General features: G+C 46.4%; 1 protein-coding gene across 7 annotated transcripts in view; it reads right to left on the bottom strand.

Moving 5' to 3' along the window:
• RAD18 (RAD18 E3 ubiquitin protein ligase) overlaps positions 1-4,487 on the bottom strand; it is a 110,827-nt gene extending 106,340 nt beyond the window's left edge. For 6 of the 7 annotated variants that reach the window (XR_008705917.1, XM_055557126.1, XM_055557127.1 and 3 more), the window contains exons 1-2: positions 4,311-4,487; positions 994-1,075 (exon numbers count right to left, since the gene is read on the bottom strand). Coding sequence is in view for 6 of the 7 variants with exons in the window: in XM_055557126.1 (XP_055413101.1) it covers positions 994-1,075; positions 4,311-4,361 (133 nt within the window). In the remaining variant the exon portion in view is untranslated. The remainder of the gene's footprint in view (positions 1-993; positions 1,076-4,310) is intronic. The other variant, XM_055557129.1, reaches the window with a different exon arrangement.
• Between the last annotated feature and the right edge of the window lie 10,475 nt (positions 4,488-14,962).

Below are 14,962 nucleotides of genomic sequence, written 5' to 3'. Positions count from 1 at the left end.
ATCTCTCATGCTCATGTTGCTACCATATGTCTTCTTCATGGAAACTTTTCCATCAAAGCTACTGCTGCTGCTGCTGCTACTACTACCCATTAAAGCCATTTTTAAGCCTAAATTTTTTTTTTAACTTTCCAACACAAACCAACTCAAAGATAGAGAATAAGAAAGATCATAAGCCTGCTGCTGCTACTGCTAAGTCGCTTCAGTCGTGTCCGACTCTGTGCGACCCCAGAGACGGCAGCCCACCAGGCTTCCCCGTCCCTGGGATTCTCCAGGCAAGAACACTGGAGTGGGTTGCCATTTCCTTCTCCAATGCATGAAAGTGAAAAGTGAAAGTGAAGTCGCTCAGTCGTGTCGGACTCTAGCGACCCTATGGACTGCAGCCTACCAGGCTCCTCCGTTCATGGGATTTTCCAGGCAAGAGTACTGGAGTGGGGTGCCATTGCCTAGATAAGCCATAAACTGGACATCCAGATACTGAACAGGACAGGTACACCCCTGTGTACTAAATACATCGAACTACAGTATAAAAAATGCGTACATACTAGACTCACAAAGAGTAGTACAGACACATTTCAATACGTGAGTCTTTCCACCACCACAAAGCAAGTTAAGTGATAAAACTGTCTGTAATACTCTTCAGTGGGAGAACTCGTCCACCAGGGTTTTTAAACTTTAAAATGCTACACCAAGGACTAGTTGGTTGAACCACCTATCTCTTCCTCTGTCAAAAACAAAAATTATGAAATTTAAAATCTAAAAAGTGCTGGACAAATAACCATATATAGTGATCAAAATCTTCATTCCCATAAATGTTATAAAAGGCATAAAAGTATCCAAGGTGGAGATAGTGGAAAGACCTTCCAAAAACTTCAAGACAGAGGGGTTAAAGGTGTACTTAAATAATAAATATGTGTACTTATCTTTGGTGTCAAATTAACACTACTTTATGTAAAAATCACATTTTTCTAACTCAGAGAAACAATACATACTTACAGTTATGTGAACACTGAGGAATCATCATTGCAATGTTGAAATATTCAAAGCAAATTCCACACCGCAGCAAATCATCTATTTTCTGAAATACAAAAATACATATATACCTATCAGAAAGCCACCAAGATTGGAACATCTGCCATTTGGAACATCTGCTACAGAATTCTTTCTCCATTCCCTAAAAAAACAAGTTAATAATACTTCTGTGTCATATATATAAATTTAAAAGTTAAGTCCATGTAAACTGCAAGGTAGAGAAAAACCTCCTCCATATGACTTATTCAGGTTCCCACTCCATATTGCCAGCCCTTCACAAAAAAAGAGGCCTATTCTATTCTTCTTCCACTTGCCATGTGTTTCCAGCTTCTATCCCAAGCCTTCTCCTCTTCAGACCCCACTCCCTGGCCTACAGTCACCGCTGAGTGAAAGGTCCCAAAATCAGGGAATACCACAGACAAACATCAGAAAGTATCCAATTAAAACCCTTGCTTCACAAATGCGTCCACGTGCATCCAAAGCAGGCTACTGCACAGTGCACATCAGTCAATCAGGACTAAACTTCCGGTTTCCCTGCTGCCTGTCAGCCCAGTGCTTTCTGCACTGGGTACCACACGGTGGAGTCTTACCTGCTCCATCACCAGGCAAGTCGCTGTTTCACATACTTTTTGAAACATGTGAGTGTCTGACCTAAATTTAAAAGTTGTTGTTGTTAGTTGCTAATTCATGTCCAATTCTTTATGACCCCATGAACTGTAGCCCACCAGGCTCCTCTGTCCATGGGATTTCCCAGACAAGAATACTGGAGTGGGTTGCCATTTCCTTCTCCAAGGGATCTTCCAAACCCAAGGATTGAACCTGCTTCTCCTGCTTGGCAGGTGGATTCTTTACCACCTGGAAAGCCCAAATTTAAAAGTACAGACAAAAAGATTAATTGGAGAACAAATATACAATAATAATACATAACAACAGAACTATGTAGTTTAATAGTCTTAGGAGGTCTATAGCATCCGTATGCCAATTTTACAGATGAAGCCTATAGAGATTACAAATGGAGTCAAATCCAAGAAACTGACTCCATGGTGATTCTGAATTTTAAATACATATACACATGGTGAGTATATGTGTGCATAAGCAGACATGAGAAAAACTGAAGGACGATAAGAGAAAACATTAAACAGTGGTTCTCTCTGGATAGTAGGATGCTACATAACTTTCATTTTCTCCTTTATCCTACTCTAAATTTTAATTTGTTCTACTATCTACAAACAAACATCTATAATCTGTCAAAACCAAATTTCTGGAACAGTAAAACCAAGGAAATAAACATTCAAATGCCCAAATCTACAATTATTTTGGGTGGTAATATATCACTGATGCAAAAAGCTAGAGGACGGTGCTGAAAATCAATTAAGAGCAGAGGCAGAACCAGAAGCCAAAGACCTGGCACCTGGTCTATTTGCTTCCTTCCCTATTGCCATCCTCTCCTAGAGGAGTGGTTCTGCCAGATGTGCTGAGCAAGATCCGTGGAAGGTGACACCACATCCGATGAGCTATAACACTCCTGAACAAACGTCCAGTTCAGTGGATGCCCTAAAGATTTCCTCAACTTGGAGAAAGTAGAGGTGGGAAGTACAGACTAGGTGAGAAGACTGAATCATTCGAGCAATGGTTCTTAAGTTTTCTGGATCACGGATCCCTTTGAAAAATAAATGAAAATTATGAATTCTCTTCTTTAAAAAAAATACATACAGAAAACAATATATCAGTAATTCCAAACACCAAAGTTTTTCCATGGATCCTCAGTTAGGAATTATGGATTTGGGGTTTGGTTTCTATTCATTATAAGAAAGAACTCCAAATAGAGCTACTTCTGGAAACAGCTAATTCTTTGTCCCTGGAATAACAACCCACTCCAGTATTCTTGCCTGGGAAATCCCATGGACAGAGAAGCCTGACTGGCTATAGCTCATGGGGTCACAAAAGAGTCAGATACGAATTAGCGACTAAACAACAAAAAAACCTTCAATCGATAGGCAAATAATTTTTGAGCGTCCACGATGTGCCAGGCATTGTGTTAGGCACAGTGAATAAACCAAACAGGATCCCCACCCACATACATCAACTCATTTAACCAATTATATGAACTATTTCTGTCTCCAGTTTATAGTTGAAGAAATTCAGGCTCAGCAAAGTTAAGTAACTGAATCAAGGTCACACAGTTAAATAGGAGGCAGAGACTAATTTAATACAGAACCACTGGAACTCAATATATGCTCTTCTCCACTGTACATTGGTGCCAAGACCACCACAAACGCAAAACCACAGCTTTCCAAAATCCTTCCACGATGTCAGCTTTTCACTATGGGGACATCTCAAGTCACCAGGCACTTCAGATGACACTGATGACAGCAGATATTAACCTCTTCCAAGTCCCTTCACTTTATCCTCAAACTCATCTTATGAGTGAGTGGGGCAGATACCATAATTCCTAGTTAAAACGGAGCAACAGAAGGAGAACGTGATCCTGCTCAGTCACACACTGAAATAATCACAGAACAAGGAGAAAAACCAGGCAACTGATTCTTAGCTAGTACAGCACAGTGTATTCGCTCTCGATCAAACACTGTAGGAATCCAGGCCTCACCACTATTGTCCATGGAGCAAAAATCAATGTTATTTAATAGTAAAAGACTTCAATAAAATGAAAGGCTGGTCTAAGCGAGTCTAAGCGAGAATCCAGATGTGTCTGAGAGAGAAAGAGATGTATAAGAGTTAAGAGTTAGAACACAGTTAGGGAGGACTGAACGCAAATTAGCACTAGGCTTCTTGAGCGTAATTAAAAGAAATGAAAGAAAATGTAAAGGAGGCCACCTGCTTTGCTAGGTGATTAAATAAATGTTTTTTGAGGCAAGATCCACCCAACTCTGTCGGGTGTCACTGTGGGAGATTCTCCACTAAAGTACTGGGAGAGTTTACATAATGTTTGACACGCCGTGAGCCCTGAGAAAAGATTAGGCGTCACTGTCGTTTCCACAGTTTGGAGTAATGTTTCTCTCAGGATCATTGTTGTTGTTGTGACTGAACCGCAGAGTATCTCGTTCCATACGACGACCAATCTCGGCTCACCATCAGTGACCGAGGCCTGTTCCCGGCACTTGCCAGAGGAGGAAACAGGCCCAGCGTCACGCGAGGGCAAGCAGCGGGGCAGAGCCGAGTACCCTGGCCCAGCTGGCCGCTGGCGCCCGGTTTTTTCTCCTCAAGATGGGGTTGGCCTCTCGCGGTCGCCCAGACGGCCCCGACCTCCCCAAGGCACTCACCTTCATGACTGCCAGGGCCGGAGGCCACCGGGGCTCGGCCAGGGAGTCCATGGTCTCCTCTAAAGAAACTGAGGGGGGGTCCGCTACCCGCTGGTCTCCCGCGCTCCTCAGCCACTCGAAATTCCCCGCGCTACCGAGCTACGTCATTAGTCCGCGACGCGCCTGACGCGTTTGCAGAGCATGCTGGGAGTTGCAGTACGTGGGCGGAGCGCAGCCAAAGATCTTATTGCTCAAGCGCCAGGCTCCCACAACGGCTCTGTGCGCAACTGTGTGGTTAAAAAGCCCGCAGGCGGGTTTTGTAGTGCACCTTACTAACTGAATGCCTGTTGAATTTTAGAAAAAGACAGCCTGGAATCAAACTTCATCCAGGCCTTGCCAAACCTTTCCAAGTCTAGGCTCATGCCTCCTCCTTTGGGTCGCCCTCTCTGATTGCCATAAAGATCTGCTCAGAGCAGGGGTTTTCACATCCATTTGTCCATCTCACTCCATCACAACATTGCGAGGTAAGTATTATCATTATTAGTTTACGCAGGAGAAAGCTTCGGCTCAGAAAAAGTGAATAGAGTTTCTTTGAGTTACACAATGTCTTTGACCAGGCTACAAAAGAGCCTCTGGACTTAAAATAGGAGTTCTTTTCTCGCATAGGATGGTTAACCTAATTTAACATCTTAACTTTAGAGCATAGCCTTCCAAATATTTCCTGTGCAGAAACGCAGATACAGGGTTTTTTCCCGCAAATGTTATTAAATGCACACCTCTGTCAACTTGAATTTTTCTGTTTACCTATAGACATCCTGAGACTTCTCCATGTTAATACATGTAGGTATATCTCATTCCTTTTACTAGCTATGTAGTCCGTAATGCAGATGTGGACAATTTATTTACCTATGCCCATCTGACAACCATTTAGGTTGTTGCCAGTTTTTCATTATTACAAACAGTTGCAATGAACACATTATCTATATAAATCTTAGCATACCTGAGCCAGAATATCTGTGGATAATTTCCTGTAAATCGAACTACTGAGTCAATTTGTGTGCTCTTTTGCCACCATAATAGTGAGCACCATATGACTTTCCAAAAAGGCTGAACCAATACATTTATACTCTCACCAAGTGAGTATGAGTGCTTGTTATCCAAACATGAAGCACCGTCCAGCACATCACCCAGACTGTCTGCTCAGCTCAGCACTCACAGATAGGCTGACTGATGTGTGCCTCTCACCTGAGGTCTCATGGGCAGCAAGTCAGCACAGTTATATTGCTCAGGAAGACCCCTGTGGCTTTCCACTGCCACCACATGTGGTCCATGCATCCATTCCTGCAATCATTTTTTGAAGTGTTTACCATTGGCCAGTCACAGCTTCCCTCTGAAGTAGGCAAAAGTGAGGCTGCCATTGGCATTTTAAAGACAAAGACACTGAGGCTCAGAGAAGTTAAGGCTTCACTACTTTGGACCCTCTTCATAAGAAACTCTGACCAGAGTTTGTACTTAATTGAGCCAGAGATGTACTTAATGATTTTTCCCAGTCTATGCCCAAAGACTCACTGGGCAGTAATGATATTAACAGCATTTGGACAGAGGACTTTAATATCCTTTATAATAATAGCTGACACTTAAGAGGCTCTTGTATACAAAGCACTGTCCTATATGTTTTTACACATATTGACTTATTTCAGACTCACTCCAATCAAATGAGGAAAGGGAAATATACAGATTAACTGACTTAGGGAATTCTGCTAGTAAGTGGTGGAGAAGGCGATGGCACCCCACTCCAGTGTTCTTGCCTGGAGAATCCCAGGGATGGGGGAGCCTGATGGGCTGCCGTCTATGGGGTCGCACAGAGTCGGACACGACTGAAGTGACTTAGCAGCAGCAGCAGCTAGTAAGTGGAAGAGGAAGAACTTAACTTGGCCAGTCTAGCTTAAGAGTCTATATTAACCAGTACAGAATATTCTCGTAAGGCCCTCATCATGAGAATTATTCCCCTTTTATAGATATAGGAACTGAGCCTCAGAGAGGCAAAAGGACTCATTCAAGATCACACAGCTCATCAGTGGGAAAGTCCAGCCTCGAATCTAGATCTTTTAGCACCAAAGCAGAAGGGATCACCCATTGACACTTTATGGAGGAATAACTGAGCAGACAAGGCCTCAGGGCAGAGATCTAAGAACCCCAGGATGCTGGACCTAGTGGGGCTCCAAAAGGAAGGTGGACAGTGGCAGGTTAGGGGGTGCAGTGGGTTTGTGTCAGCCAATCAGAAAAGGAAACGTAAATGAACTCGAGGATGCACTGGATACATTGGATCCAGGCTTCTTTGGATGTACTGCCTAGTTCTAGATGCAGGAAGAGAGTGTAGGCTTGGGAAGAAAAAGAAAATGAGACCAAGAGCAGATCCCAAGTCTGAGTGCACCAGTAATTGTTCCTTTATGGAACTAGTTGGTTACACAGTTTAAGGTAGCAAAGTGCTGAGAAGGTGAGAAAAAGATAGAGAGGAGATAAGAAAAGAGAAAAAGGAATAGGGAAGGATGGGGAGAGAGAAGACAGAGAAAGAAATGCACGCTTCCCATTCAACTGGGCTTCCCTGGTGGCTCAGATGGTAAAGAAACTGCCTGCCATGCAGGAGGCCCAGCTTCAATCCCTGGGTGGAAGATCCCCTGGAGAAGGGAATGGCTACCCACTCCAGTGTTCTTGCCTGGAGAATCCCTTGGACTCGGGGATTCTGGCGGGCTACAGTCCATGGGGCTGCAAAGAGTCAGACTCTTCATTCAACTATGAAGACAGATTTAAAAGCAGGCATCACTTGTTGAACCCTGGGGTCCAAATCCACCCCACGGCTCTGAAGAGCCTCCAGGGCGGCACCCAATGCCATTCACCTCTGAGTTCCTGCCACCAGCTGCTTGGTGAGACTGAATGACTGAGTGAATCACCGGAATAAGCCCACATTCCCATAAATCTCCTCCCTGACTGAGCAGTTCCCTTCCCACCCTCTTCAACAGCACCAGCTCAAGCCCACCTCTGAGCCCGGGGAAGGAAAGTCCACATGAGGGCACAAGCAGGTTCTGAAAGCCACTTTGAGCTCAGAAAAAAAAAGCATCTGTCTTCCCTCCCCCCATAATATTTATCCACCCGTGGGAGTCAATCTCCTATAACAAGCTGCTGGTTCCACAGACATTCTCCTTCTGTTAGATCAATAAAGAGATTGTACTTCCTTATTCAGAAGTAAAAACAAAATGTTCTGTACAAAAAACTCAAGTCAGTGCTCAGTAGACTCTCCTATTGTGAGGATCCAGGACAGGGCTGCCAGATTAAGTACAGAAAGTGAAAGTGGCTCTGTCGTGTTGGACTCTTTGCGACCCCGTGGACTATACAGTCCGTGGAATTCTCTACGCCAGAATACTGGAGTGGGTAGCCTTTCCCTTCTCCAGGAGATCTTCCCAACCCAGGGATCAAACCCAGGTCTCCCACATTGCAGGTGGATTCTTTACCAGCCGAGCCACAGGGAAGCGCAAGAATACTGGGGTGGGTAACCTATCCCTTATGCAGCAGATCTTCCCGACCCAGGAATTGAACCGGGGTCTCCTGCATTGCAGGCAGGTTCTTTACCAACTGAGCTATCAGGTCAGGGAAGCCCTTTTAAATATAAGTAGATCCTAAACATGGCATGTGACATACTTAGACTAAAAAATTATTCAGTGTGTGTCTGAAATTCAAATTTAACTGAGCATCTTGTAGTTTTATTTCCCAAATCTGAGAACCTTAATCAGGGGAATATCTTCCAGCTAAATACAGGGCCTGGTCTGGTTATATCTTGAGAGGTCTTGGCCCTCCCTGCACCTTCCTTTTTGGGGTCTCTCTTCATCACACTCCTCTCTGTCCCCCATTCTTCCTCCAGGATCCCTGCCATGCCTCGAATGAGGATGTGTGGATCACCTGGCCCGGGGACTCTGGGACACAGACAGTCCCACAGCAGAGCTAGGGACCACTGGAAGGAGGCAGGGTGGGAATCACTCAGGACTGAATTCTCTGTTGACTAAAGGAACAAGATTCAGAGTCACACAGACCTGTTTTCATCCATGCTCTGCCACTGACCAGGTGATCTTGGATGAGTCACTTACCTTTCAGAGCTTCAGTTTCGTCTTTTGTAAGATAAGAATACAATACCTGTGTCCAAGGGCTTTTAGAATAATTTTGTTTTTAAAATGTTTTTTAAATGTTGGGAGGCACCTACTAAGGTGTCTGACATATAGTGAGTGGCTGGTTATGGCAGTAGGAGTAATAGTAATAAATATGACTACTATTATCATTAATACCCATTGTTAACCAGAGGGCAGAGCGGTTAAGAATACTGGCTCTGAAGTCAGACTGCCTGAGTTCAAATCTCAGCCCCACCATTGACTAGTGCACAGGTTGGGGGGGGGTCCCTAAATACTGTCCCCATTAAAAGGAATCAGGGCTCCTTGGAAACATGGCTCATTTTAGACCTGGGGCAGAGTAAGTGCAAGAGGAGCCCGGGAAATCTTATTGTGCCCAAATGAGGAAGTTACCCAAAATGAATGGAGCCAGCTTAAAGCTGCCCCTGCTGACGTAAGCCATAGAAAGAATATTGACTGTAACTCACTGGAATGCATTGACTATTTTAAAATCCAGGAATTTATAATGGGTCTCAGCAGAAACAAAGAAAGTCCTCATTTTCTACCAATGGAGGTAGGGATTGTACTGTTTCTTGCTCTTAAAGTTGATAAATAAGGAGAAATAATTAAGCATTTATTCTTCTCTTCCAGAATGAACTCTATTTTAAGCAAATACTAGCCTTTGTTGATGAAAATTCTAGTTGATCAATACAGAAGAAATAAAATTATAAAATCGTTGTAAGACTATTGGGGTTCTTGGGGGGTGGGATACTTAGGTTCCAAATGATCAGGCCACGGTGACGGGCTGAGGGTGAACCCACCTGAACCTACCAACCCACCTCAGCAATCCTGAAATGGGGAACCAAAGAGCACAGAGCCCTTGATGTGACATGATGTGGAGAACACACCTTCCAGGAAGCATTGCTGCCTGGAAAGGGTGAAACTGAACCTAATCAAACATTGAAACCCAGGTCTCAAGTTACAAGACTGAATTAGATGAACGATTTAGGGAACACCCAACTGCTCCCTACTGCGTCTCTCTTCCCCTGAGTTTCCTTCACTAGACACATATGACACTTCACTTTGTACACTTCTGGTCACCAAATGTGTGGTTTTTCCTCACAATAAGCAATCCTTTACAACCCCTGTGGAGTGTCCTACAAGTCGACACAGTTCCGGCACTGTCTACCCAGAGATGATGTCAGATCCTGCGGGTTCAGTTCTCCCAAGACTCCCTCCCTTCAGACGCCAATCAGAAGCTCAAGTGATCATCACCAGGGCTCTGACCAATAGCCTTAGATCAGAGACGATGAATCCCACCTGCTATTTCACAAATGGCCACATGATGGCAGTAGGGTATTGGGCTGGATGTGGGCCCCAGCTTTGAGAAGGAGATGCAGAGGAGAAATCACCCCAAGCATTCCACATGTATTTATGATCCTTGCATTTAATCAAGCGTCCACTAAGGGGCCTGTGCTGGGCCTCTAAGCGTCAAGTGTCACATTCAGCCCTGATTCTGCCATCCTGCAGCCACTTGTCTAAGTCGTGTCTGTGTATCTGGGGGCCACCAGGAGTCTCGAAGGGTCGGTACAGACATGGGTGTCTATGTGTCTGACATTGCTGAAATGGATACCTAGGCTGGGCATATTGGAAACAAGATCATTTATATGGGGGCCTGGATGGGGGTCCAGGCGGTACCAGCCACCTCTGTTGTTTTGAGTTGGCCTCTTCCACAGGTATTCAAGTTTACCGTTTATCAACTGTGTGCTCTGCAGAAAGTAACTACTTCTCTGAACCTGATGGGGCTCAATAATAGTTAATACCCTATAGTTTCTCTGTGGGAAGAGAATGAGATCGTCCATGTTGAGTTGCTTAGAATGGTGCTTGGCACACAGTAAGTGCTCAGTACAGATGATTTATAAACATGTATGTTCTCATTTGGGGCTCTGCACTAGAAGCAGTCAGTCAGCTTACACAAAGGCCCCAAGGCCCATTGTGGAAAAGGACAAATTTGGCTTTGGGCCTGGGGCACTGGAATTAGGACTCTCCAGAAGGAAAGATCATCTTTATAGCAGTTACATGTATTGAGAGTTTTTTCTGTGCCAGGCACTGTCCCAAGCACGTCTTATGTACTAACTTACCTACTTCTCACAACAAGCCTCCGCAATGGGTACTGGTACTGTCCCTGCTTTAGAGGTGATGAAACTGAGGGGCAGGACTGTAGAGAACTTTCCTGAGGCTTCTTGGCTAGTAAAGAGGGGAGGGCCAGGCGATCTGGCCTTAGAGTCCTCATTCACATGCATGGGAATGTCTGTACTCTTCTTAGGCCATGGGTGCTGTGGGAAGGCAAAGCATTTACCTAGAGATGGGGGGTCAGTGGAGCAGAGCAGATATGGAATCCTGGACTTAAAGCCCCTGCACATCACCCTCCTCATGTGTCAAATAGAGATGCTAACAGAAATGACCCCTGTGGGTGGTCTTAAGTGTTCAGGGAGGTGGAGTATGTGAAGTATTCTGCACTGTGTTCTGGGAAGAACATCCAGCATATGATCGATGAGTATTAGCTTTATTAAGTTAACCTGGAGTCCAGGTATAAACGCAAAGTTGGAATGTATCTACATGAGCATTATCAGTTAGCTATTGCTGCATAACTAATCACCCTACAACTCGGTGACCATTTTTTATTTACCACGGTCTAGAGTATGAGGACAACCCCCAGGATCTCCTGATAGAAAGTGTGGGTGGGGTTGACACCGCCTTGGACATTGGGGCTTGCTTACCTCTAGCTGCTTCAGGAATGACCTGCAGGGCAATTCTGACTAAGGTGAATAAAACTTAAGGCTTTCCTTGTGTTGAAGACAAGGAGGTGCAGGCAGGGGGAGCTTCTGTAGCCATCGGGCAATCAAGAGATATCAGAGAGTCCCTGTACTCTGTTTAAGCTAACAGGCTGCTGCTGCTACTGCTGCTAAGTCGCTTCAGTCGTGTCCGACTCTGTGCAACTCCATAGACGGCAGCCCACCAGGCTCCCCTGTCCCTGGTATTCTCCAGGAAAGAACACTGGAGTGGGTTGCCATTTCCTTCTTCAGTGCATGAAAGTGAAAAGTAAAAGTGAAGTCACTCAGTCGTGTCACTCAGCGACCCCATGGACTTCAGCCTAGCAGGCTCCTCCGTCCATGGGATTTTCTAGGCAAAAGTACTGGAGTGGGGGTGCCATTGCATTCTCCGAGCTAACAGGCAGAGCTCAGCAAAGCCCACCTGAGAGGAAGGGACTGTGGCTAGGAGACAGCACCACGCTCTGAACATCTGTGCCTGGACCTTGTCCTAGCCTGGAGTTCCCAGCAGTGTGGGCCAATAAATTCTCTTTCCTTAAGGCTGTTTGGGTTAGATAGTTTGTCATTCACAGAATCCTAAACAGATATGCCCTGAAGTAAGCAGTCCAGCAAAGGACTGCTTTGTGGCTGGCAAAGCCATCAGGCAGCTAAAACATGCCTTTTTTTTGTGCCTCTGTGGGTCAGAGATGCCGTCATTTTGAACACTGTCATAAGGAGCCCAAGTTAATTTCAGGATTCTGGAGTGATCGTCTTGTGCAATTAGACTGTGAGCAACCTTAGGGTAGGAACTGGGTCTCATTCATCTGTTTCCCCAGCAGCCAGCTTGGGGCAAGGCTCACACAAAGGTGCTTCCCACATCCTTGTTGAAAGAACAAGAGGATTCTGCTGTGGGGTTCTCAAGTGAGCATGGTTGCTTTGAGCCAGTAAATAGATTACAGAATGCACCCCAAATCCAGCCCCTCAGCAGTTTTCACCCTGTCAGAGCCTGGAATTAGCTACAGGCCGCCACGGAGCGTTGAGTAGCTGTGGGGTTACTGATGGACTCCCTGAGGCTAGCAGAAGATCTTGTTCTCTTCAAAGTAAAGATCAGTCAGAGGGCTCATGGGAAAGGCAAGGCCCTGGGGTCTTCCTGGACTTCTGCCCACAGAGAGCTACCTTAATCATGGGAGCCTGCTGCTAACCCTGCTGTGATGAACTTGCTCCAGGGAAGGCAGGACAATGAACGTATAAGGCTGCAGGGTTAGATGGACTAGGCTTAGATGAGGGCTCCTTCACTTCCTAGCCTGACCTTGGACAAGTTGTTTAGTCTCTCAGAGCCTCCGTTTCTCTTCTGCAGAATGGGGTTTAAGAAGGGTTTGTTGTTTAGTCGCTAAATTGTGTCCAACTCTTTGCAACCCTATGGACTGTAGCCCGCCAGGTTCATCTGTCCATAGGATTTCCCAAGCAAGAATACTAGAGTGGGTTGCCGTTTCCTTCTCCACAGTATCTTTCCGAACCAGGGATCGAACCCTTATCTCCTGCATTACAGGCAGATTCTTTACTGCTGAGCCACCAGGGAAGCCAGTTACTTACCTTCAAGAGCGGTTTTGAGAATTTGATGAGAAAATGCACATAAAGGCTTAATCTAGTGCCTGGGGAAGAAATAGCTTCCCAGGTGACCCTAGTGGTAAAAAAACAAGCCTGCCAGTACAGGAGACTAAGAGATGCAGTTTTGATCCCTGGGTCAGGAAGATCCCCTGGAGGAGGCCATGGCAACCAACTCCAGTATTCTTGCCTAGAGAAACCAATGGACAGAGGAGCCTGGGGGTCTACAGTCCATAGGGTTACAAAGAGTCAGACACGACTGAAGCAACTTAGCACACGTGCACGGGACAGATGTAAGTGATCAACGGACACTTCACACACACATAAAAAAGTCCAGGGCTGTATCACATGTGTGTAGACACATATGCTGTCACACTGGAAATAGTATCCTGTGGCCTCTGGTGATTTGTCATAAACTCTGGAAGGCCTCTCTGCAGATGGCAGCTCCCTCTCCTACTTGCCTCTGCTCTGACAGTTCCCAGCAGGCACCCCTCACTTACCTCTTCCAGTTAGCTCCGCAGCGGACGCAGCCTTCCTTGGACCTTGGCCTTCACCCTGCTGGGTCTGAGCTAAGGAATACTTCAGGGATGTTTCCTGGTTGGAAGCACATGGACCAAGAACTGGAGGGTAGGAACACCTGCCCCCTCCCCATCCCCGACAGGCCACCTCACCCTTCCAAAAAGCCATCAGAGCACATTTGGGAAAAGTTAAGCCGTTTTATTTCACAGGGTAGCTCCACATCAAACCAGCAGGCACCATGAGAATACGCAACAGAGGATCCAGTCAGACACTCTACGGCACGGGCGCTGGGTTGTAAGGGAGAGAAACGATGTCCGGGAGAGGGAAACACTTATCACCACATGGGGACAGGCAACCAGCAATTTCCTAGGGTGGTTTCAGTTTGATTTTCCTGACAGTTTGGGGAGGAAGGAAACCAAAGGAAACTAAATAGACCAGCCACTCTGAAGCAATCAGAACTGAACCTATTGCCAAACCGTGTAAACAGTCACACTGCCGGGGACTAGAGCCTGAGCAGAAACCCTGGCCAGAAGCTACTTCCTTCCAAGGAAAGTAAAGTGCACCCTGGCCGTTCTGGTTCAAGGTCGTCGTTTGCCTCGGGCAGTTCACTCGGAGAGGAGGCATCAGCAAGGAGCAGTCCCAAAGGTTGAGACGGCAGGACCAGGACGCTGGCAGATCAACTTCGGAGAGGCAAGGAGGACTCCGACCTGGCAGCAAAGTCCCTCGCCCGCCCCCAGCTCCCCCAGCAGCTTTGGATATGTGGGGAATTCTCTACGCAGCTGCTCAGAGGAGCGGGGACCCCAGAGAACCAGGGAAGTTGACATGAGACATCAGCACTAGCTCTGCACAGCAGAAAATCATCTCAGCAACACCTCGGCTCACCCCTTCCTAGCTTTTCCTCCCGACCCCTCCTCCCTGAACCCAGCAGCTTTCCCTCCCCCCATAGTCGTGAGCCAGCCTTATCTTCTTTCTGGGTTTCTCGGGAGGGTGAGGCATTTGCTCTAGTGTGAAAAGTCAGGGACAGAGAGACTAAGAGGAAGAACCATTACGTTAGTCCTCATGGTTTTCCAACAGCCAAGTCCATGCACTGAGCGCCAGGTAACGACCAGGACCCAGGAAGTCCTCTGCATCCATGCCTCCTGAATGAGAAAGAAATAACCCCCCCGACAAGGCACTCTGAGGGCCTCCAAAAGGAAAGCAAGCCCCGCGCCAGGCCCTTCCCTGCACTGGCCCCACATGGGTACCACCAACCAGTTGCAGAGTGTTTATAAGGCAGATCACTGAGCTGCTGGTTCCGGCCGGCAGCCAAGGGATGGCTCCACTTCCCTGCATCTCTTCCCACTCAGATTTCTTCATGGGATAGGAACCTGGTGGGAATCCACTGCTCGCCTGCCCCTGAGGGCCCAGTGACCTCAGAGAAAAGACCCCCCACCCCCACCCCAAGTCTAATTCCCAAGCTGACAATTCCCTCCAGTTGTGCGCTCTGTCCGGGGTTCAAAAGGCGCTTCAAGGTGAGAAATCGTTAGCACTGAAAACAAGGAAAGGCAAGAATTTTTCACAGAATCCCACAGTTCAGAGCAGCTCT

Source organism: Bubalus kerabau, chromosome 20 (genome assembly GCF_029407905.1).
Source record: "Bubalus kerabau isolate K-KA32 ecotype Philippines breed swamp buffalo chromosome 20, PCC_UOA_SB_1v2, whole genome shotgun sequence".
Taxonomy (NCBI): Eukaryota; Metazoa; Chordata; class Mammalia; order Artiodactyla; family Bovidae; genus Bubalus; species Bubalus kerabau.
The sequence above is the reverse complement of the archived record's forward strand: the minus strand, read 5'-3'. Positions and strand labels throughout refer to the sequence as shown.